This window comes from Hyla sarda, chromosome 3 (genome assembly GCF_029499605.1).
Source record: "Hyla sarda isolate aHylSar1 chromosome 3, aHylSar1.hap1, whole genome shotgun sequence".
In the NCBI taxonomy this organism is placed as follows: Eukaryota; Metazoa; Chordata; class Amphibia; order Anura; family Hylidae; genus Hyla; species Hyla sarda.
Genome location: NC_079191.1, coordinates 76195649 through 76218798, shown reverse-complemented (window position 1 = coordinate 76218798; position 23150 = coordinate 76195649). Strand labels below are relative to the sequence as shown.

The 23150-nt window shown below is 45.8% G+C and overlaps 1 protein-coding gene across 2 annotated transcripts in view; it reads left to right on the top strand.

The window, feature by feature from the left end:
* PCCB (propionyl-CoA carboxylase subunit beta) overlaps window positions 1–23150 on the top strand; it is a 117910-nt gene that overhangs the window by 80401 nt on the left and 14359 nt on the right. For both annotated transcript variants that reach the window (XM_056564377.1, XM_056564376.1), the window contains 7 exons: window positions 687–807; window positions 1838–1919; window positions 2013–2136; window positions 11145–11252; window positions 13133–13233; window positions 18582–18680; window positions 18945–19044. In XM_056564377.1, coding sequence (XP_056420352.1) covers window positions 687–807; window positions 1838–1919; window positions 2013–2136; window positions 11145–11252; window positions 13133–13233; window positions 18582–18680; window positions 18945–19044 — 735 coding nt within the window. The remainder of the gene's footprint in view (window positions 1–686; window positions 808–1837; window positions 1920–2012; window positions 2137–11144; window positions 11253–13132; window positions 13234–18581; window positions 18681–18944; window positions 19045–23150) is intronic.

Here is a 23150-nt window from a genome sequence, read left to right as displayed (position 1 = left end):
ATGCGCAGTATACTGGCATATCGCGGCAGCTCTCAGCCTAGCTCATTGAACGTGGGGAGCATCCGCGATGTGTGCGATTACCCTGCGCATGCGCGGCGACTCGCACCTCGCATGGTATCTGCTCGGAGCGGCATATTGCCGCTGCGAGCAGGCACATATAAAGACAGCATATAGGAGGTCCTTCAGCGGCGTGTGAACGTACCCTAAAGGGGGAGATTTATTAAAACCTGTCCAGAGGAAGTTGCCGAGTTGCCCATAGCAACCAATCAGATCGCTTCTTCTTTTGCAGAGGCTTTGTTAAAAATTAAAGAAGCGAGCTGATTGGTTGCTATGGGCAACTGGGCAACTTTTCCTCTGGACAGGTTTTGATAAGTTGGCTCGATGCTGCTGGACGAGGGCGTAGGTAACCATGCCACCAAATTTAGTACAGTCTACAACTGCGGGAAAAAAAAGTAGCTAAAATCTATGCTGGCTCTGCGCTGGTGTAGGTTTCAGTGAGGGTAAACCCTCCCCCCCCCCCCCCCCCCCCCCCCCAATACATTTAAATGGTGTCATTTACAACACAATGCATGTTCCAATTTATCTGTATTGTTAATATCTATACTTCACCTTTTTTTTCCTACAGAAGTGTGAATGAGATCTAAGTATATGAAGACATAGTTGATTTAGGCTTTTGTCTCTTGCAGGAGTGGCTCATCGAGCTTTTGAGAATGATATTGATGCTTTATTAAACCTACGTGAATTTTTTAACTTCCTTCCACTGAGCAACAAGGATCCGGCGCCTATCAGAGAATGTCACGACCCAAGGTGAGTTCCTGTGATTTGCAGAAGCTCCTACTAGAATTCTGAGCGGGAGGTTTCTGCCTGTATCCCTAGGCCAGTGTTTCCCAACCAGGGTGCCTCCAGCTGTCTATGGAAAACGGATGAGCCTTTAATGTCATCTGTTTCCATCCTTTTTTATTATTTATTTTTTTTTTTTTCAATTGTGTTTTTTTATCCATTTTTACTTCTGAGCATGCTCAGAACAAAAAAAATGTTTTTATTTTTTTTGGTTTATTAACTGAACAATAAGGAATCCAAACGTATACGAACAGATAACATCCGTTTGCATCCGTCGGGTCTAGACAGACTCATGTGAACGCAGCCTCAGTTGTGTGTTTAGAAGCCTGCACAGTGAAGGGGATGTACTGGTCTTGCAGCTTAAAGGGGTACTCAGCCCCTAGACATCTTATCCCCTATCCAAAGGATAGGGAATAAGATGTCCAGGGGGCGGAGTACCCCTTTTAACTCCAGTGTTGTGCTGCTACGCTTTATGCACAGTTCCGGTTGGAGAGAATAGGCTCACGCTGGGTTGCTGGATTGCCATGGTATTCGTACATTGCCCAGTGAGTTCTCTGCACAAGTACTCTGCACTGTCAAATAAACTGGTGCCAGAAGATTATACAGATTTATAAATTACTTATATTACAAAATCCCAACCTTCCAGTACTTATCAGCTGCTGTATGCTCCACAGGAAGTTGTGTAGTTCTATCAAGTCTGGACACAGTGCGCTCTACTGACACCTCTGTTTGTGTCACAAAATGTCCAGAGTAGGAGCAAATCCCCATATTGCAAACCTCTCCTGCTCTGGACACTTCCTGAAACAGCCAGAGGTGGCAGCAGAGAGCAGTGTCTGGCTGAAAAGAACTGCACAACGTTGCAGTTACACAGAATTTGCAATTCTGTATAACTTTGTCACCAGTTGGCATCCAATTCACTTGAGTTATTAATAAATCATTCACTGTGATCTATTTGTGCTTCTAGCTACTAATGTTATTTGTTTTGTTTTCCTCCCAGTGATCGCCTTGTCCCTGGATTAGATACAGTTGTTCCTATGGAGTCCACTAAAGCCTATGACATGCTGGATATTATCCACACGGTAACTTTTTCTGTCTTGTACTTTATTACTCTGAATGAAAACATTTAAGTTATAGACAGTGAAATGTTGTATGTGCCCGATATGTCTTTTTAGATTGTGGATGAACGAGACTTCTTTGAGATTATGCCTAACTATGCCAAGAATATTGTGGTCGGCTTTGCCAGGATGAATGGGAGAACAGTTGGCATTGTTGGAAACCAACCAAAAGTTGCATCAGGTACTGGGCCTGGAAACATACGGGAAGTTAAGGGGTTATCTTACAAAATTGATGGGACATGTCAAAAGATTTCAGTGATAGGTATGCTGTAATGGATCACAGTCTTAATCATAGATATGGGGGCTCCCTGTGCATAGGGTACACGTGGTCACCTGAGTGCTCCGTACTCAGAAACAATGCATTCAATAAACAAGGAGGGTGCGACACACGTTTAAATGCAGCTTTGATTTTTCTTTATGTATATATTCAGCAAATATACAATTTTCTAAAATATTCACCCATGTGCACAAATAAATCAGTAGCGTCCAGCGGGAGACATCTTTCAACTCATCAGGTTTTCTTAAGTTTTATAACCTGTGTACGGCCATCTCCTACACCAGCAGGTAAGTCCATGCAACGTTTCGAAGGAAACACCTTCTTTGTCCAGCATGATGTGAAAAACGCCCATCACCACATTAAATACGTTTACATTCTCACGAGATCTTAGTTCTACAGCGGAAATATAAAAATTACAAAACGCGTATCAAAAGAAGTTAAAATCACATAAAAACAAAACAGTATAGCTATAGTGTACGCTTAGTTATAAAAATACATTGAAGTTGCAGATCTCATTAATCCCGTCCGGTTTTAACGTGCCCAGTTTTTGTATCCAGCGCACCCCGTTCCTCAGTAATTTCATTTTTATCTGTTCTTTATTCTCACCCTCTATGTTTTCAAGTATCTGCCATCTAAGTTCATTGACATTGTGTCTATATTCTGAAAAGTGTCTGGCTACACTTGTTTCAAATTTTTCTTTATTTGCCGCATTGTCTTCGCTCTTATTCACATTGTCCTGTTCTTTTCTGTACGTTCTAATAGAACTGTTATGTTCATTTATTTTCTGTTTAATGCTCCTTGTGGTTTGGCCAACATAGCCCTTCCCACATGGGCATTTAAGGAAATAAATCACCTGTGTGCTATTACAAGAATGCCAGCCTTTGATTGGGATCCTAGTCCCTTTCATGGGATGGACAACGACATCTCCTTTTATAATGGCATTGCAATTTTGGCATGACAGGCGGGCAAATGTGCCTGACTGTCTAGCTTTCAAAAAACTCTGTTTGCTGACTTGCTTCTTTTTGATATCAGCTTTCACTAGATGATTAAACTTAAGAAAACCTGATGAGCTGAAAGATGTCTCCCGCTGGACGCTACTGATTTATTTGTGCACATGGGTGAATATTTTTGAAAATTGTATATTTGCTGAATATATACATAAAGAAAAATCAAAGCTGCATTTAAACGTGTGTCGCACCCTCCTTGTTTATTGTATGCTGTAATGGGACAATGGTACAATACCTTGCACCACTGATACTATCAGCAGCCAGCACTCAATTAGTAACAGACGTTAACGATCACGCTAATGTTGGTAATTTACCTCCTTTAAAGGGTAACTCCACAGGGAAAAATAATTAACATTGTATTAACACTGTATAACATTAATGTCTTCATGAAAGACATCTGACAATCTTTGGAGACAAAGCACAACTTCGAGGGTAGCAGGAATCTGCGTGGTGCTAATAGGAACGCGTTTTACTACGCAAGCGCAGCTTCCTCAGGCAGCCTGATACCTGAGGAAGCTGCACTTGCGCAATGAAACGTGTTGCATCTTAGTCAATAATTAAATTTATCTCAAGCTATCGCACCTGAATTGTCTGTTCTGGTCAGCGCCATGCAAATTCCTGCTACCCTCGAAGTTGTGCTTTGTCTCCGAAGTTTTACCAGGAAGGCTGTAGACGGGAACTTTAATATTGCTGTTATTCACTACGTGCTGTCCATTGTTTTGTATCTCGGTACACAACCGGAGTGGGTAAGCGACCACCTGTATCCCCACCGACCTTCTTTTATCCCAGCGCGTATGATCCTCCACATGGAGCGCCTTTTGTTTCTTATCTGACAATCTTTATAAATTCTCCAGTGTCATCTGAATACTAGCAAATCCTGGATTACAATTCAAATACAATGCATTTTGGTCTCTAGGGGCACTGCAAGGAAATTTTTGTTTCTCTATTGGTTCCATTGGGGGACACAGACCGTGGGTGTATGCTGCTGTCTCTAAGGAGGTGTGACATTACGGTAATAAAAAAAAAAAAAAAAGTCAGCTCCTCCCAGCAGAATATACCCGCCTTCAGGCTCTGAGCTAATCAGTTTAAGCTTAGTGTCTGACGGAGGTGGACATGGTCTGGATTTTCCAGGCCAGGTCTTCTGATTTTTTATTTTCCTAGTATTTCCGTTTTCAGGTGGGGGCTCAGGGACTCCGGTTCCCTGTTCCCCCATTGCGAGTAAGGGGGCACAGACATTGCGTATATGAACTGTTCACCCCCCTCGCCAACGGTCAGTGTCTGGGTGGCACCTCATGGGTCCAGGTCCCCCCTTTTCTCTGCTCGCCTCGCTCACACATAGCAGCCAGGCATGATGCAGGGACAAAAGCTGACTGAAGACTTCACTGAAGACTCCATTAGGTAAGTTCTTCTGACTCAGGTAAGTTCCCCCCCCCCCCCCCCCCCTTTTTTTTTCCTCCATAGGTACGGACTCGCAACCTGGAGACCCCCTGTTTTGGCCCACCTTCAGTTATGGGGCTTGATTATACAGGGGCTGCACGTTATGCTGGGGTAGCAGTGGCCCCTGAGGGGGCATATCTTATAAGGCACCTTACTTTATGGGGCATATAGTATGGGGCACTTTATTATGTGGTGTGTGTGTTAGTGCAACTACTACAGCGCCTTATTTGCGGCTGTCAGCCACGGCACTGCTCCGGGCCGGGCGCTCTCAGCGCCGGCTTACCTTCGTTATGCTTACAGCGCCTTATCGCGGCTGACAGCCGGGCGCTCTATTCCCCCGAGCGCATATACGGCTAGGCAGATGCGCTCGGGACAAGGAGCTGGCACCATGACGGTTCTTCTTCGGCCGTCTATAGCTCCGCCCACCGGGCTGGGAGCTCTGAGGCGCGAAGCAGCGTCCAATCAGCTCCGTGGGCGCGATTTTCTATGTGAAGGGGTCGGTTACTGTGTGCCTTGCCTCAGGCACGCCCCTCCCTCCCTATTGGCTGGCCTGTTCAGTCTCTCTGTCTGCACGGAGCAAGTTCTCCTCACTGCAGCGGACAGGGGACACAGACCAGGGTGAGAAAGTTCCTGTCTTTTTTTTCTCGCATTATGTCCGTACCCAGAGCTGTTCCTCCCTCCAAACAGAAACCTGGGAATTCAGTGACTTATTATATCTGTATGCACTGTAATACTAAGATGTCTGGCTCTGCTGAGCCCTCTTGCCCTGCCTGCTCCACTGCTCCCCCAGACCCCCTGGTGCCCCCTGATGCCCCTTCGGTCCCAGTGGGTTCAGCCGCCCCTCCAGCCTGGGTTTCTTCCCTGACCCAGTATATGGCTGACTTGACCCAAGTCTCCCGTTCGGTGGCTGAGGCCTCCCGGGAAATGGTGTCTGCCTTGAAGGGGTCTTCCCTGCGTAAGACCTCTGAGAGGGCCGCTCCTCGTCTCCCTGTACTTCACGTGCTGATAAGCGTGTAGGGGTGCCTCGTCTGACTCTTCCATTGAGTCTTCTGATAGACGTGAGCGTTCCCCTCGTGGGTCCCTCCCCCCCCCTCCCTATCTTCTGTGCACAAACGTCACTCCTCCAGAGGACGTTCTCGGAGTCGCCGCTCTGCTACGCCAGAGCCGCGTACTCGGTCTGGGTCACCCCCCTCCAGTACTGCCTATACTCATTCACATTCACCTGGTGAACTGGTGGACGAGGCTTCCGAGCTGGCATCTGACTCAGAGGACCAATTGCAATGGTGAACTTATTGGTGACTGCCATAAGAGACGCCTTTCACTTGGAGGACCCAGGATCTTCAGATGTCAATCCAGGAGTATCCTTTCATCGTGCTAAGCCAGCACCTCAAAGGTTCAGCTCTCACACTGACTTTGACGACATTCTGGAATCCGCATGGAAACATCCAGACAAGAGGTTCCTGGTAATCAAGTCAATTCAAGAACGTTATCCATTTGACAAGTACTTTGTCGCTCCCTCAGTGGATCCACCAATCTCCCGGATCTCTAAGGCGACTATACTGCCTCTGGCAGATGCCGCTTCCTTCAAGGAACCCGCGGACAAGAAGGTAGAATCTTTAGCGAAGTTCGCTTCTGAAGCAGCTGGCTCTTCTCGTCTTCCCATCTTCTCCTCGACATGTGTGTCCAAGGCCCTGTCGGAGTGGTGCCAAAAGCTCCATCAGGATATCTCAGCGGGATCCCCCCCCAGAGGATCTATCTGCTCTGGCTCTCCAATGCGCCAAAGCTGGGGACTTTCTGTGCACAGCTTCCATGCAGTCAGCCCGTTGTTCTGCCTTTGCTGTGGGTCACCTAGCGGCTCTCCGCCACTCTGTGGCTTAAAGTTTGGAATGCGGATGCCGCTTCTAAAAGGTCTCTCACTGAGCTTCCCTTTACGGGTGGCCGCCTTTTTGGCAAACGCCTTGATGAGATTATCTCTGAGGCAACGAGAGGTAAGAGTTCCTTTTTACCTCAAAATAAGGCTTGCCCTACTTCCCAGGGGAAGTCCTTTTCCTTTCGGACCTCTGGCCCCAGTAAAGGGTCCGGGCAGGCGCCTTCGCGGGACAAGAAGGCTCCCTCGTTCCGGGCACGCCCGTCTTGGAAGTCGGTCTCCAACCGGTCTGGCCGTTTTGCGCCCAAATCGGGCAACCACAAACCCACTTCTGCATGAAGTGAGGCCCCCACAAGCGGTTTCTTTTCGGGTGGGAGGTCGTCTCTTGTTTTTCTGAGACATCTGGACTTCGCACATTCAGGCCTCTTGGGTCAGGGATGTGGTGTCCAATGGTTGGCAGATCGAATTCGCCTCCCTTCCGAGGGATCGCTTATTTCGATCCCGGGCCCCCCGGTCTCCTCCTCCTGGCGAAGCAATTTCGAGCGGCTCTCCAGTCTCTGCTTCTCCAGGGGGTTATCGTCCCCGTTCCTCCAGGGGAATGTTTTTGGGGTTTCTATTCAAATCTTTTTGTGGTCCCCAAAAAAGGACGGTTCTGTGCGACCAATCCTAGACCTCAAGCGTCTCAACCGTCACCTTCTCATCCGCCACTTCAGAATGGAATCCCTCCGTTCGGTGGTGGCGTCCCTGGAACAAGGGTAGTTTCTTTCATCGGTGGACATCAAGGATGCCTACCTCCATGTGGCAATATTTCCGGGCCATCATCGGTACCTCCGCTTTGCAGTTCCGGAGGGGCACTTTCAATTCGTGGCCCTCCCCTTTGGTCTAGCCACGGCTCCTCAGGTCTTTACAAAGATCCTTGCGCCAGTGATGGGCCTGTTACGGTCGAGGGGGATCTCGGTGACACCCTATCTGGACGACCTTCTCATCAAGGCTCCAACCAGAGCCCAGACTCTGGAGAATCTGGACGTCACTCTCCACACTCTGATTCCCTTCGGGTGGATGGTCAACCGGGACAAGTTAGTCCTCTGTCTTACCCAGTCTCTAACCTTCCTGGGACTTCGATTCGACACGGCCTCTGCCCAAATTTGTCTTCCACCGGACAAACGTCTGGCGCTCCGGTCGGGGGTCCGCTCCCTTCGGACCCAGGTATCAATCTCCATCCGCACTTGTATGGAAGTCCTGGGTCGGATGGTGGCAACTATGGAGGCCGTACCCTTTGCCCAGTTTCAGTACCGCCCCCTTCAACTGGCGATTCTCTCTAAATGGAACAGGTCTCCCCTGTCCCTCGATCTTTAGATTGTTCTCCCTCGCAGGGTCCGTCAGTCTCTGCTCTGGTGGCTCCGCTCCCCCTTCTTCTCCAAGGGCGGTCCTTTCTTCCCCTTCACTGGCAGGTTGTTACAACGGATGCCAGCCTTTCGGGTTGGGGCGGTGTGTTCAGGGATTGGACGGTTCAGCGACTCTGGTCTCCCCCGGAGACTCTTCTCCCGATAAACATATTGGAATTACGGGCGATTCTTTGTCTTCTTCATTGGGAATCCCGTCTTCAGTCCCGTCCTGTCCGCGTCCAGTTGGACAACGCCACGGCCGTGGCGTACATAAATAGGCAGGGCGGCATTCGCAGCTCAGCAGCCATGGCTGAGGTGACCAAGATTCTCACCTGGGCGGAGAACAAAGTTCCGGCCATTTCAGCGATTCACATTCCGGGAGTGCTCAACTGGGAAGCGGACTTCCTCAGTCGGTCCTCTCCCGACCCTGGCGAGTGGTCTCTTCATCCGGAGGTCTTCGCGCAGATCTGCGACCTCTGGGGCATTCCGGACGTGGACCTCTTTGCGTCCCGGCACAATCGGAAGATTCTTCCGTTTGTGTCCAAGTCCCGGGACCCTCCGGCTCTGGCCGTGGACGCCCCAGTGATTCCTTGGGCGGGGTTCGCCCTACCTTATCAGTTCCCTCTTCTTCCGCTCCTTCCCAGGGTGCTGAGGAAGCTCAAGGCAGAGGACGTCCCCGCCATTCTGTTAGCTCCAGATTGGCCACCGAAGGTTGTGGTCGCTGCATTTGACGGCATGGCGGTTGAGACCGCGGTTTTGAGGGCCCGCGGGTTCTCTTCCCAAATCATTCACACCATGCTCAAGGCTCGTAAGCCCTCCTCCGCAAGAATTTACCACCGTACTTGGCGGTCTTATTTTCGTTGGTGTGAAGCTCAGGACTTCTCCCCGGTGACCTTCTCGGTTCCCCGTTTTCTCTCTTTTTTTGCAGTTGGGGCTGGAACTGGGGTTGTCTCTCAGTTCCCTTAAAGGTCAGGTTTCGGCTGTTACTGTTCTTTTCCAGCGACCCCTGGCTTCTAATTCTCATGTCCGGACCTTCCTGCAAGGAGTGGCGCACGCTGTTCCTCCTTATCGGTCACCTTCTCCCCCTTGGGACTTGAATTTGGTTCTGAGTGCCCTCCAGGGTGCACCCTTTGAGCCCCTTAGAGAGGCGACTCTCCGCCTCCTTTCTTGGAAAGTGGCGTTTCTTGTGGCTATCACCTCCATCTGGAGGGTGTCTGAACTGGTAGCTCTTTCCTGCCGTTCTCCGTTTCTGGTGATCCACCAGGACAAGGTCGTCTTCCGGCCAGATCCTTCCTTTTTACCTAATGTGGTCTCGGCTTTTCATCTCAATGAGGACATTGTCCTCCCGTCTTTTTGTCCGGCTCCTTCTCATCCTCAGGAGCGCTTGCTACACAAGCTGGATGTAGTTCGGGCTGTTCGGTCTTCTCTTCATCACTTCTTTGTTCCGTCAGTGTGATTCCTTTTTCGTCCTTACGGAAGGTCGTCGCAAAGGACAACCTGCTTCCAAGGCCACCATTTCTCGGTGGATTTGGTCCGTCATTTCGGAAGCCTATCGCTGTAAGGGGAGATTCCTCCTTTCAGGGTTGTGGCTCATTCCACTCGTTCCGTTGGGGCATCCTGGGCTCTCCAGAATAGAGCCTCTGCCTCGCAGATTTGCAAGGCAGCTACCTGGTAGTCTTTGCACACTTTCTCAAGGTTTTACAGAGTTCATACTTTCGCATCGACTGATGCTAGTCTGGGTCATAGTGTTGCAGGCGGCAGTGGATCGGCCGTCTGCCTGAATACTTATCTGCCCACCCAAAGGACGGCTTTGGTACGTCCCACGGTCTGTGTCCCCCAATGGAGCCGATAGAAAAAAGGAGATTTTTTTAACACTTACCGTAAAATCGTTCTCGAAGGATCCATTGGGGGATGCAGCTCCAGCCTTTTTGGTTTTTTTCCTTTTGGTTCTATGTCCGAGGGTGTGTTCAGTTATGTTTTTTCTTCTGGTCCTCGGACAGTTTTAGGTTTTTCTTTGACCTATTGGTCTCCTATTGCTCTCGAACTTACACTGACTAGCTCAGAGCCTGAAGGCGGGTATATCCTGCTGGGAGGAGCTGACTTTTTTTTATTACCAGTGTCACACCTCCTTAGAGAAAGCAGCATACACCCACGGTCTCTGTCCCCCAATGGATCCTTCGAGAGAGAGATTTTTACGGTAAGTGTTAAAAAATCTCCTTTTAGTGTGGTTGGGCTCCATCTTGTTGCTCTACATTTACTGAATGGTCCTGTCTAGAGATGAGCGAACTTACAGTAAATTTGATTTGTCACGAACTTCTCGGCTCGGCAGTTGATGGCTTATCCTGCATAAATTAGTTCAGTTTTCAGGTGCTCCGGTGGGCTGGAAAAGGTGGATACAGCCCTAGGAAAGAGTCTCCTAGGACTATCCACCTTTTCCAGCCCATGGGAGCACCTGAAAGCTGAACTAATTTACGCAGGATAAGTCATCAACTGCCGATCCGAGAAGTTCGTGACAAATCAAATTTACTGTAAGTTCGCTCATCTCTAGTCCGGTCAGATCAGCCTCAATTGACATTTACCTATCTGATGCCTATGAATGTTCTTCCACCTCACAGATAATGTTTGGCTTTTTATTCAAGTCTGGCTGCCTAGTAAATTTGGTTTCATTTTCCTCCTCTCAGTAAATGGGTGAGGCCAACATCCAGCATTGTAATGGTTTTAAATTTAGAAAATTTCCGGAAATTTTACATCTCTATTCACAACATATTAGTGGTGTGCCGATTGGTTACCATGGCAGGCTGGAGCCTTCTGAAGGTCTTTGTGGCTGATGTGGTAAGATCTGCTGATGCTGTACCAGAAGAGCACCTATCTAACAGATCAATGCTATGTAGTAGCATATGGCGACATAAAATGTGGGTAAAAAAAAAATTTGGAAAATGTACGGTAAACTGAATAAAAAAGCCAACATTGTTAATTTTTGGTCACATCTTACCAGAAAATAAATAACTGATTAAAAACTCCCATCTAAAACAGTGTTTTTTGTTTTTTTTTCAAAAGTAGTATGATGAAACTATATAAATTGGGTATATTGTTGTAATCATATTGACCCACAGAATAAGCCAGTTTTACTGTAAAGTGCACTTTTTTTTGTATGATGCATAATATGGTTTCCCTTTATAGTTAATAAAATTGTAACCCATGTTGTTTGTGTTATAGGCTGCTTGGACATAAACTCCTCCGTAAAAGGAGCTCGCTTTGTCAGGTTTTGTGATGCCTTCAATATACCCATCATCACTTTTGTAGATGTACCAGGATTTTTGCCAGGTAAGTTAAGGAGATATATATAGATCTCTCTATCTCTATCTTTCTATATCTATCTCTCTAGAGAATATTTTTTTTTTTTTTTTTTTTTTTTGTAAAAGGCAAGAAAAAAAATACACTACTCCCAAAAATGAAGGGAACACTAAGATAACACATTCTAGATCTGAATGAACTAATCTTATGAAATACTTTTGTACCACACTACAGGCTGATCCAACTTTGATGTAATGTCCTTTTAAAACAAGTCAAAATGAGGCTCAGTAGTGTGTGTGTGTGTGTGTGTGTGTGTGTGTGTGTGTGTGTGTGTGTGTGTGTGTGTGTGTCTCCTCCACGTGTCCGTATGACCTCTCTACAATGCCTGGGCATGCTCCTGATGAGGTGGCAGATGGTCTCCAGAGTGATGTCCTCCCAGACCTGGACTAAAATATCTCGCATTGATGTGCCATCCTGGATGAGCTGCACTACCTGTGCCACTTGTGTGGGTTGTAGACTCCGTCTCATGCTACCACTAGAGTGAAAACACCGCCAGCATTCAAGTGACCAAAACATCAGCCAGGAAGCATAGGAACTGAGAAGTGGTCTGCGGTCACCACCTGCAGAACCACTGCTTTGTTGGGGGTGTCTTACTAATTGCCTATAATTTCCACCGGTTGTCTGTTCCATTTGCACAACAGCATGTGAAATTGATTGTCAATCGGTGTTGCTTCCTGAGTGGACAGTGTGATTTCACAGAAGTGTCATTGACTTGGAGTTACATTGTGTTGTTTTAAGTGTTCCCTTTATTTTATTTTTTTGAGCAGCGTATATATGTCGATACATTATGCACAATTACACTGTCTATACACTATCTTTTTTTTGGTCACCGCGGCAGACATGCCCCCTCCATGTATCTCTATGGCGGAGCATTCGTGCATTCCCAACCTCTCCCATAGGGCTGTATGGGGGAGGGGGCGTGTCTTCTCAGTGAGACCACCCGTGCATTAGCAGTGACAAGGCTGGGTCCTTGTAGGGGAGATTGTGGGGGGTCCCAGCGACTTGGGGGGATAACTGTCTTAGGCCCCGTTCACACTACGGAATTCTCGCGGCTGAATTCCGCGAGCGGAGTTTCCACCTGGCTAGGCCCCAGCTAGATACTTCGGCGCTAGTTCTGCGGGGCACTGAGCCGTCACCATTGATGGCTATGGTCTGCTCGCAGAATCCGCGCAAAGAATGAAAATGTTCTTTCTTTGCGCGGAACACTTTTAGCGGCGGAAATGTCCGCCGCTGAAATTCCGCAGTGTGAACGGGTCTCGCGGAGACCCGTCCACACTGTTACAGCTCACACCGCGGAATTCCGCAATTCCGCAGTGTGAACGGGGCCCTTACACTGCAGTACTCTAAGTAAAAATAGTGGTCGAAATTAGGGTCAATGTTAGAGATGAGCGAACTTACAGTAAATTCGATTAGTCACGAACTTCTCGGCTCTGCAGTTGATGAATTATCCTGCATAAATTAGTTCAGCTTTCAGGTGCTCCGATGGGCTGGAAAAGGTGGATACAGTCCTAGGAGACTCTTTCCTAGGAATGTATCCACCTTTTCCAGCCCACCGGATCACCTGAAGGCTGAACTAATTTACGCAGGATAAGTCATCAACTGCCGAGCCGAGAAGTTCGTGACTAATCGAATTTACTGTAAGTTCGCTCATCTCTAGTCAATGTATATGCACATGGCCTTGTTCTGAAAATGAGACATCATTGGCATAATATAAAGTACAGCCAACATAGGTGTCTTACTATCATGCTTGTCCCATAATCGATTCTTACAGTTTTTGAGATGATGATGATCCAGGGTCTCGTACTTTTTAAAGTATTAAAAAACCAAAACTGTACTCTTGCCTTTGTTAGGCACCGCTCAGGAATATGGAGGTATCATCAGACATGGGGCAAAACTTCTGTTTGCCTTTGCAGAGGCTACTGTACCCAAGATCACAGTGATCACCAGAAAGGTAAGCTTCTAAATGGAAAGGCATTTAAGGGCTATGTTGTGTCTGTGCACTGATCCCTAGGACACATTGGCCAACATTTATCATTGTCTTTATACTGTTTTTTTTGTGTCTATAAAAGGCGCAAAAAAGGAGCAAGCAGGGTTTTTGCGCCTTTTGGTTTACACATTTCTGCTGATTTTGAGTTGCAATCCACAGATTTTGGCAATACACGTGATATGGAAGGGTTTTATCAACTGCGCCTTTTTGTGAAAAGGCGCAAAAAAAGGCGCAAAGCCACTGAAAAAGTCTCTAAAACTACAACAGCCCAGACTTAGCTTAGCTTTTTGGTGTATATGAAGAGAGAAATTTCAGAAAATGTGACCTGCACAAAATTTATCAAATGCACTTTGACCATTTAATAAATGTGGTGCTCCTACACATTACCAGCAAAACAAAAAAGGTGTAGAAAAAGCTTCACTTACACCTACAATGATAAAAGCTTCACTTACACCTACAATGATAAATGTCGGCCATTATGTTTGCACATAATCCTAGGAACTACGTTACATCAACAATGTAACCCTAAGATTATTACATGATAGGAGCAAAGTTTAAAGAATTCTTACCTTGGGGGTGTTTCATAGTTTTTAACCCCTTAAGGACCAAGCCAATTTTATTTTTGCATTTCTCATTTTTTCCTCCTTGCCTTCTAAAAATCATAACTCTCTTTTTGATATTTTCATCCACAGACTAGTATGAGGGCTTTATAACCAACAAGGGATCTTAAACCCCCCCAAAAAATTGTAAATATGATAATATAAGAAATATGAATACACAAGTGTAGCAAAAAATATATACAATCTTTATTAAGCAATTAAATTCATGTTGACAACAAAAGAACCCCTCATAAAAAAAACACATACCACTCAGACATAGTTAAAAAACGCAGTGGGGGAACACTGAGTGTAACACATATAAGTTATAGCAGCAATTGATTGGTCTTATGCCCCAAATCAAGTATGGATAGCACCTTTAGTCATGTAAACAGTTGATCAATAAGAAGACCAAAGGTGCATATTAAGGTGCCAGTACTCTGTGTGTGTGTGTGTGTGTGTGTGTGTGTATACAACGTCCAATATTCATTTAATTAAACGGTAAGCATAAGTACAAAGGATGCACATTAGTATTCAAATAATGGCATGTGGAATACACACAGAGCTGGGCATTATGACCACAAAGTGCAAATTGCCAGGAGACAGCATGCACCATGAAAATAATACAAAGTAAGAAAGTGACCCAAACTTACTGCAGAGTTCCCCCACCTCACACACCCCAACGCGTTTCGCTCCGCTTCGTCCAGGAGTGATGACTGCAATAGTGGGCAGTAAGCACTCAAGCATAGACTGCAAAAAGCTCCTCTGAATGCTCACAGCAAAAAACAGGGGCCCAGCCAGATACCCCACCTATATATAAGGAAGAGAGAGAGATGGCTCCATCTCGGCAATAGAAAGCGCTTAGCGAAATTTCCCTAGTGGAGGGAAAAAACAAGGGGTGGTAGAGATGAAACTCAGGCACTGACTGTCACGATCACATCCTATTGGTCCAGCCAAGACATTAGAGAGAGTGTGATGGTGCAAGGGTTAAGGCCACCAGACCTCTGGGTATACACTACTAGTCCCAGCAAGTCACCAAATCAACCCTTAGATAAACGTGTTTTCACCACAGCTGCCTTCAGAAAGGTGAGCTCATCTATTTAGAGATCAAAGACCAGAGCTGATTAATGAAACATTTAATCTGATAAAAGGTATCACAGTGATATATATATATTACATACATTACATACATTACATACAGTTACAAAAATATGAGTTTGGCAAGACATGTTCAGAAAACAAAAGATGAAGTTCTTACAGCATGATGATATAGCAGTCCTTGTCAGTGAGAGTCCAGCTCTTGTCAGCTTTGGGCCCAGCCTTGAACACACTGAGTCTAGGATTGTTAAATATTATATATCTGCCTTTTTGAAGGGAGACTCTATTCCCCCTCTCCCCTCTGATCCCACCAGGGGGGCACCTCTGTCCCTGGCCCTCTTATCTGGTTGATTATATGATGGGACCAGAGTGCCCCTTACATCCTGCTGCTTCAGAAGAGCCTCTGACTTCAAAGGAGATGTAAACAAACAGCCAGACCCCCCAATAAAATGCAATACACAAGAAGGATACACTATCTGAATGACCTCTCACCCATGTCTTGGATAATACATAGATACAATTATAAGTTATAATACACATATAGGATTTTAATAATCAGGCCTCGGGCCTGACACTGACCATCCATGATGACTCCCGGACGAAGCAGAGCGAAATGCGTTGGAGTGTGAGGTGGGGGAACACTGCAGTAAGTTTGGGTCACTTTCTTACTTTGTAGTATTTTCATGATGCATGCTGTCTCCTGGCAATTGGCACTTTGTGGTCATAATTCTCTCTTGCTCTCTCTCGTCTTCTTATTGATCAACTGTTTACATGACTAAAGGTGCTATCCATGCTTGATTTGGGGCATAAGGCCTATCAATTGCTGCTATAACTTAAATGTGTTACTACACTCAGTGTTCCCCCACTGCATTTTTTGACACACATAAGTTATAGCAGCAATTTATAGGTCTTATGCCCCAAATCAAGTATGGATAGCACCTTTAGTCAGGTTATCTACTGCTGCTCATGCAGCCTTGGCACTGTCCTCTGTTGGAGGAGTTGCTGCAATCATGTATGGCTCGACGATAGCCGGTCTAGCCCCGTCTGTTGTATGAGTCCTGCCATGGCACCCTCCTTGGAGGGTGTGTTCATCCTTCCTGTTGACAGTGTCACATGGCACTGACACCACAGTCTTCTGGGATAACCTTCCTGTGCCCCGAACCATGGAGTCCCAGTTGGGTTCCTTTTTGTTCCCCCCTCCATTCCCGTTCTGACTGGATGTTGCTTCGCAGTGCTCTGGTCCGCTTGGACCACTGGGGTCCAAGACCGGTTAGTCAACTTGTCTTGGACTCTATCCTGGGATGCTGTGGCGTGCCTTCATTACTAGGTCGGCCCTCCTGATTCTTGGGCCTTAGTGATGGTTGAGGTCTTGGGCATGTATAGCGATCCTGCCCAGACTTTTCAGTGATCCCATTTGTGGGACGGTCTCTCTGTACCGCACTTCTTCTTGTCTCCCGGAACATTTCGCAGATGTTGGGTTTCCTTACCTTTCAGGTGTAAGTCTTCCAGGAGACTCGGAAACCTCCTTTTTCCATGTAGGCTGCTCCGGTGTTCCAGGATGCTCCTTTACAGGGTCTTCTGCTCCTTTTTTGGCCGTTTATCCTTCAGTGTACGTCTTCCAGGTAAACTCTGGAACCTCCAGTTCCCATGTCTGTCGTTCTGGTGTTTCGGGATGCCCCTTTGCAGAGCATTCCGCTCTTTTTGGCTGTTCTTGCCTTCAGTCTCCTCCTTCAGGGTCCATGTACTCTCAAGATTGAGGGTGTTCCAGTCATCCGGATTCTCAGTGAAGCTAATTTTGACTCCCGGGTGTTCGCGGCTGGCCCCTGGGACAGGGGTTTTGGGTCTGCAGATGTTCAGGTCATTGATTTAAGTGGCAGACATCTTTAGAGCCAGTTTCTGTCTCTTTATTCTTTCCAGTGGTTTTCTGGTCTCCACCTTCTGTACTCTCCTTCGGCTCAGGCATACGCTGCTCATCCTGGTGTTTTTCCACCAAAACTTAAGTAGAGGAAAACAATTGTAGCGCAAAATTGTGACTGTGTAGCATACCAGCTTAATTCCCCTGATTGTGTCTACAGTATTTAAAAGGGTTATCCAGGAAAAAATAATAATAAATATATATATATATCAATTTGCTCCAGAAAGTTACAGATTGGTAAATTACTTCTATTAAAAAATATATATCTTAATTCTTTCAGTACTTATGAGCTGCTGAAATTGAGTTGTTCTTTTCTCTTAAGTGCTCTCTGATGACACCTGTCTCGGGAACTGTCCAGAGTAGAAGCAAATCCCCATAGCAAACCTCTTCTACTCTGTGCAGTTCCCGAGACAAGCAGAGATGTCAGCAGAGAGCACTGTTGCCATACAGAAAAGAACAACTCAACTTCAGCAGCTGATAATTATTGGAAGGATTAAGATTTAATAGAAGTAGGTGGGAGACCTCTGTAGGGATCAACATCTGATGACTTGCGCAGAGATTAGAACGAAGTTCCATATACCGAGTATGGATTTCTTTTAAGTATCTACAGATCCGCCATTTTCTTAACTCATTACGCTCACCTCATCAGGGATCAGATACTAGCATATTCAGGTTTCTCTCTACAAACACGAAAGGGTTAAAACAGGTTTACCAACTACTGATGGGCTCAGATATCTGTACCAAAGTTATCCCCTTAGATAGTGGGAGAGAGATCTTGGTCAATCATTTGAGCTGCAAACATGGGAAAAGGCGTTCAGGCACATTCATAAGGCCTTTCAATGCTCATCACATGTGGAGAGTGTCTTCAAAACGATATTACAATGGTATTTTACATCAGACAAAATAGCTAAGGCATATCCGGGAGCGTCTGATAGATGTTGGAGGGGATGTGGACACAGAGGTACCCTATACCACATTTTATGGAATTGTCCAGTACTAATGCCCTTTTGGATACAGTGTAAAATGTTATTACAAAACATATTCAAGGGGTTTATACCCTGGCAACCACATATATTACTCTTCTTAGAATTAGATCTAATTCCTCCTCCCCATAGAGACCTTTTTTGTATAGTATGCATTATTGCTAAAATAGTTATTACCAGTCACTGGAAATCCCCGTGTCTACCTTCCATAGACAATCTGATTAACAAATTGAATACTACTTATTCTTTTGAAAACATCATGGCACTAGGTTCAGGAAGGTACTCAGTTTTCGCTCGTAGATGGGCTCCATGGTCTGCCTCTCAATACTGCAAAGATATCTGACATACAGGCATTTTTCTTCCAAAACGAATAAAGACATGTTGGTTGAATATCAAGGGGGTGAAAAATGACGATACTAAGTAGAAAGTATTAAAGCATTTACTAGGATGTAAGATGCCAGATATTTATGCAAGGACACGGTTACTGTTTGTTGTGATTTGTTGTTGTTCTGTTATATGAAGCGGTGCTTGTTACGGCATGGCTGTCTGTAATCATTTCTTGAACATCTTCTCAATAAAAAAAAACTATTGAAAGTAAGATTTAATAGAAGTAATTTACAAATCTGTTTGACAACGACCTTTAACCCTTCAGTTGATCTAGCATTTTCTCTTTCCCTTATACCTCTGCTGTGCTGACCACTACCTGTTGGTTGATTTCAGGCTTATGGTGGAGCCTATGATGTGATGAGCTCAAAGCATCTTCGAGGTGATGTGAACTATGCCTGGCCAACAGCAGAAGTCGCTGTCATGGGAGCAAAGGTAGGATAAGATCTCCTAACACTGAGTTTACTGGGAATGGGGAGGATGGTGTAGTTATTAGCTCGCTTTATTAATTGGCAATATGAATCTCTGCTCCATCTATTATATAACAAAGCTAAGAAGTCAGCGCTGTCAGCCATTCTGTGTTGCTTGGGCCAGTGCGAGATGTGTAGATTGTTTTTAATGATTATAATAAAACCCTATTACTGTTAATTTCTGATAAAGGGAATGTAATGAATGAATTCATGGTCACATCTCTTGCAGGGAGCTGTTCAGATCATATTCAGAGGAAAGTCAAATCAGGCTGAAGCAGAGGCAGAATATGTAGAGAAATTTGCTAACCCTTTCCCTGCTGCGGTTAGAGGTAAGGCTCCTCTTTAATCAGAGATTCCCTCAACATGATCTATGATGATGGATACCAACCACAAGCCCAGAAAAACGGGTGGCACTCACCAAGGTCTTTATGGTGAAACCATTTTTTATTCAGATTGTGGTGCACATAATAAAAAGCAGGGGAACATGTCAGTGGTCCCCTGCCTTTAATATGCAAAGCAGTCTAAATTACCATAAAGACCTTGGTGAGTGCCAGTTATTTCTTCTGTGCATATCATTGGTATGGAGCACCACTTTGTATGGACACCTTCATTTATACACTGCTGAAAAAAATAAAGTGAATGCTTCAACAACACAATGTAACTCCAAGTCAGACACTTCTGTGAAATCACACTGTCCACTCAGAAAGCAACACTGATTGTTTTCCACTTTGATTTTGAGTGTGACTCCAGACTTCCATGGGTTGATAAATTTGATTTCCATTGATGATTTTTGTGTGATTTTGTTGTCAGCACATTCAACTATGTAAAGATGAAAGTATTTCACACGATTAGTTCATTCATTCAGATCTAGGATGTGTTCCCCTTATTTTTTTTGAGCAGTGTACTAAGCTGTAACAGATCGGAGTCTGATTCATTACTACACACATGCTGCATGGCTGAGTCTGCTTCTTCTCCTAGATCCAATATCACGGACCTATAATGGGGCATGTTGTTTTGGTGGGGAGAACATGCCTAATGTTGCACTTTACTACGGGTTAACTGCAGACTTTTTTTTTTTGCCTAATCTTTCTGGTTGCAATATTCCTATGACATTTTTTTTAGTACTCTATCAACCTCTTAAGGACCAGTACCTGTACACCCTGGTCCCACAGTTTGAAGCATGCTTCATACCCAATGGGTCCTGGTTGCAATCAGCAGCCATGATCCATTGTTAAAGCCAGACATCACCAATCGGGCCTATGCCTGGCATTAACTCTTTAGATGCCACAATCAAAGGTGATTGTGGCATCTTAAAGCGAAATGTTAAATTGCTGGTTAATCAGGGAGGTGATCGGGGCATCTACAGCGAAATTGCAGCGTCACAATCTGTGGGAGTGGACACACCTGCCTCCTCGCCGTCAGATCGGTGCTCTGATGTGCCAGCCAGCCTCTGCAGGCCAGAGCAGCAGAGCGCTGATTATTGCTGAGCCAAAGCTTAGCATTGAACAGTATGCAATTTCAAGATTGCATGTTATAGCACCATAAGTGAATTAACCCCTCCCTAATAAAAATTAGAATCACCCCTTTTTTCCCATAAAAAAAAAAAAGAAAAAAAAAGCCAAAGTTGCTCATTTTTGGTCACTTCATATACCATAAAGTACCATCAAAACAAAAACCTGTACCAATAAAAACTACAGACCACAGAAAAATAAGTTATAGGAGTCAGGACAATTTGAAGAATACTAGTTATACAGTGTATCTAGTAATTTTTTTTTTTTTAAGTAATAAAATAAAATTTAAATAAATGGTGTATCCTTGTAATCGTATGGACGTACAGAATAAAGATAAGGTGTAATTTTTACTAAAGTGCACTGCAGAGAAACTGAAGCCCCAAAACTTACAAAATGGCATTTTTATTTCACCCCCACAACATTTTTTTTTTCGACGTAGATTTTATTAGATTATTCATATTACAAATTGTGGCATAAAAAACAAGCCCTCATATGCGTCTGTAGGTGGAAAATCGAAAGCATTGTGATTTTTAGATGGAGGAAAAAACTGCAAAAATTAAAAATGACTTGGTCCTCAAGGGGGCGGACCTTTTCCTTGAGCCATTTAACAGGAGGTGGAGAAATTCTTGACAAAGTCCCAAGGACATAGGCATCAATATACTATAATTTTTTTTTTTTTTTCTAGTGTCTTATTTGAAAAATGGGAAAAGTATTTAATATCACGTGTGTATATCTAATTGTCTGAATTATTAACCCCTTAAGGACCAGGCCCATTTTGGCCTTATAGAGCACCTGTCATCAACTAAACTTTCCCTAATCCCCCTCCCCATCTGTACCTGACTCTAACCATCTCTATCCCTGTATTTATTTTTGTTTAAAACCCCATGTATATACCTTTTTCATAGCATCTTCGGTAGCTCAGTGTTGAGCAGTATACGAGGGCAGAAAGTGGGCGTGGCCCGGCAGGCGCGACGTAGTCAGAAGCCTGACCAGCATCCGCCCTTCTTCCTGTATGCTGCGCTCCCTTTCTGGAGCGCGCGTACAGGGGAGGGCCGGTGTGAGGTGGATTTTTGCGCCCCCGTCAATTCTTGCGTCTGCTCCTCCCCCAGCTCTCCGAAGCTAGAGCTGGGGGAGGGCAGAGCAAGGGGAGAGAGGAGGTACACACCCCCTCCCTCATCTCCCTGAGCTCAGAGGACGCAGATCTCCACGGGGAGAAGTACACGCCCCCTCCCTTATCTCCCCGAGCTGAGGCCTCAGATCTCCACGGAAAGCCAGAGCAGGGGGAGAGAGGAGCATGGCTAGAAGCCAGAGCACTGTTCCTCATGTCCCCTGCCTGAGCTCTGACTGTGTTTACTGTACACGTGCTGGGGATTCGTACACCGCAGGGACTGGGAATAAATCTCTGCCTGAGGATGATTTCTATGTGAGGGAGGGAGGGAGGGGGAATCCTGTTGTGTGTATGCTGGGAGTTGTAGTCCCGGTTAGGTTTGTGTGTATGCTGGGAGTTGTAGTCCCGGTTAGGTTTGTGTGTATGCTGGGAGTTGTAGTCCCTGTTAGAGGTGTGTGTGTATGCTGGGAGTTGTAGTCCCTGTTAGAGGTGTGTGTATGCTGGGAGTTGTAGTCCCTGTTAGGGGTGTGTGTGTATGCTGGGAGTTGTAGTCCCTGTTAGGGGTGTGTGTGTGTGTGTATGCTGGGAGTTGTAGTCCCTGTTAGGTGTGTGTGTATGCTGGGAGTTGTAGTCCCTGTTAGGGGTGTGTGTGTGTATGCTGGGAGTTGTAGTCCCTGTTATGGGTGTGTGTATGCTGGGAGTTGTAGTCCCTGTTAGGGGTGTGTATGCTAGTGTTTCTACAACTCCCAGCATGCCCTGTATCGGTGTGGTGAACTACAACTCCCAGGAGACTACAGAGGCAGCTGCTGGTGATATACCACAGACGGAAGACTCCTGAATGACACATGCTGGGAGTTGTAGTCCCTTGTGTGTATATATGCCAGTGTTTCCCAACCAGTGCTGAGTTATATTAGTGTGCTGTGTATAACACAGGTTTCCTCGGGCTGCAAGGGGAGGACAAACTGCACGGGCTGGTTTCCGTTTTTTCATGGGGTGCTCATTAGCCCCTTAAAGAGGACATAGAGATGCACGGGGTTTGTAGAGGGAAGCAGAGATGCCCGGGGTTTGTAGAGGGAAGCAGAGATGCCCGGGGTTTGTAGAGGGAAGCAGAGATGCCCGGGGTTTGTAGAGGGAAGCAGAGATGCCTGGGGTTCATACAGGGAAGCAGAGATGCCTGGGGTTCATACAGGGAAGCAGAGATGCCCGGGGTTTGTACAGTGGTCTTCATGTCAGCATTCATTGCACAGCCGCTTTGAGAGAAAATCATGTCAGGAGGGACGTACAGGAGAAATAACTCTGTAGCATGTACAGCTTCATCCGTTTTCTCCTCCTTCTCAATTTCCCCTGGATGAAGCTGTACATGCTACTGTTATTTCTCCTGTACGTCCCTCCTGACATGATTTTCTCTCAAAGCTGCTGTGCAATGAACGCTGACATGAAGACCACTGTATGAACCCCGTGCATCTCTGCTTCCCTGTATGAACCCCGTGCATTTCTACGTCCCTCTATGGATCCTGTGCATCTCTGCTTGCCTGTATGAACCCCGTGCATCTCTGCTTCCCTGTATGAACCCCGTGCCTTTCTACGTCCCTGTATGAACCCTGTGCATTTCTACGTCCCGGTATGAATGCTGACATATAAATGCACAGGGTTCATACAGTGATATTCATGTCCTGTACAAACCCCATTCATTTCTAGGCCCCCTTTATGGGGCTAATGAATACCCCATGAAAAAGCGGAAACCAGCCCATGCAGTTTGTCCTCCCCTTGCAGCCCGAGGAAACCTGCGTTATACACAGCACACTAATATAACTCA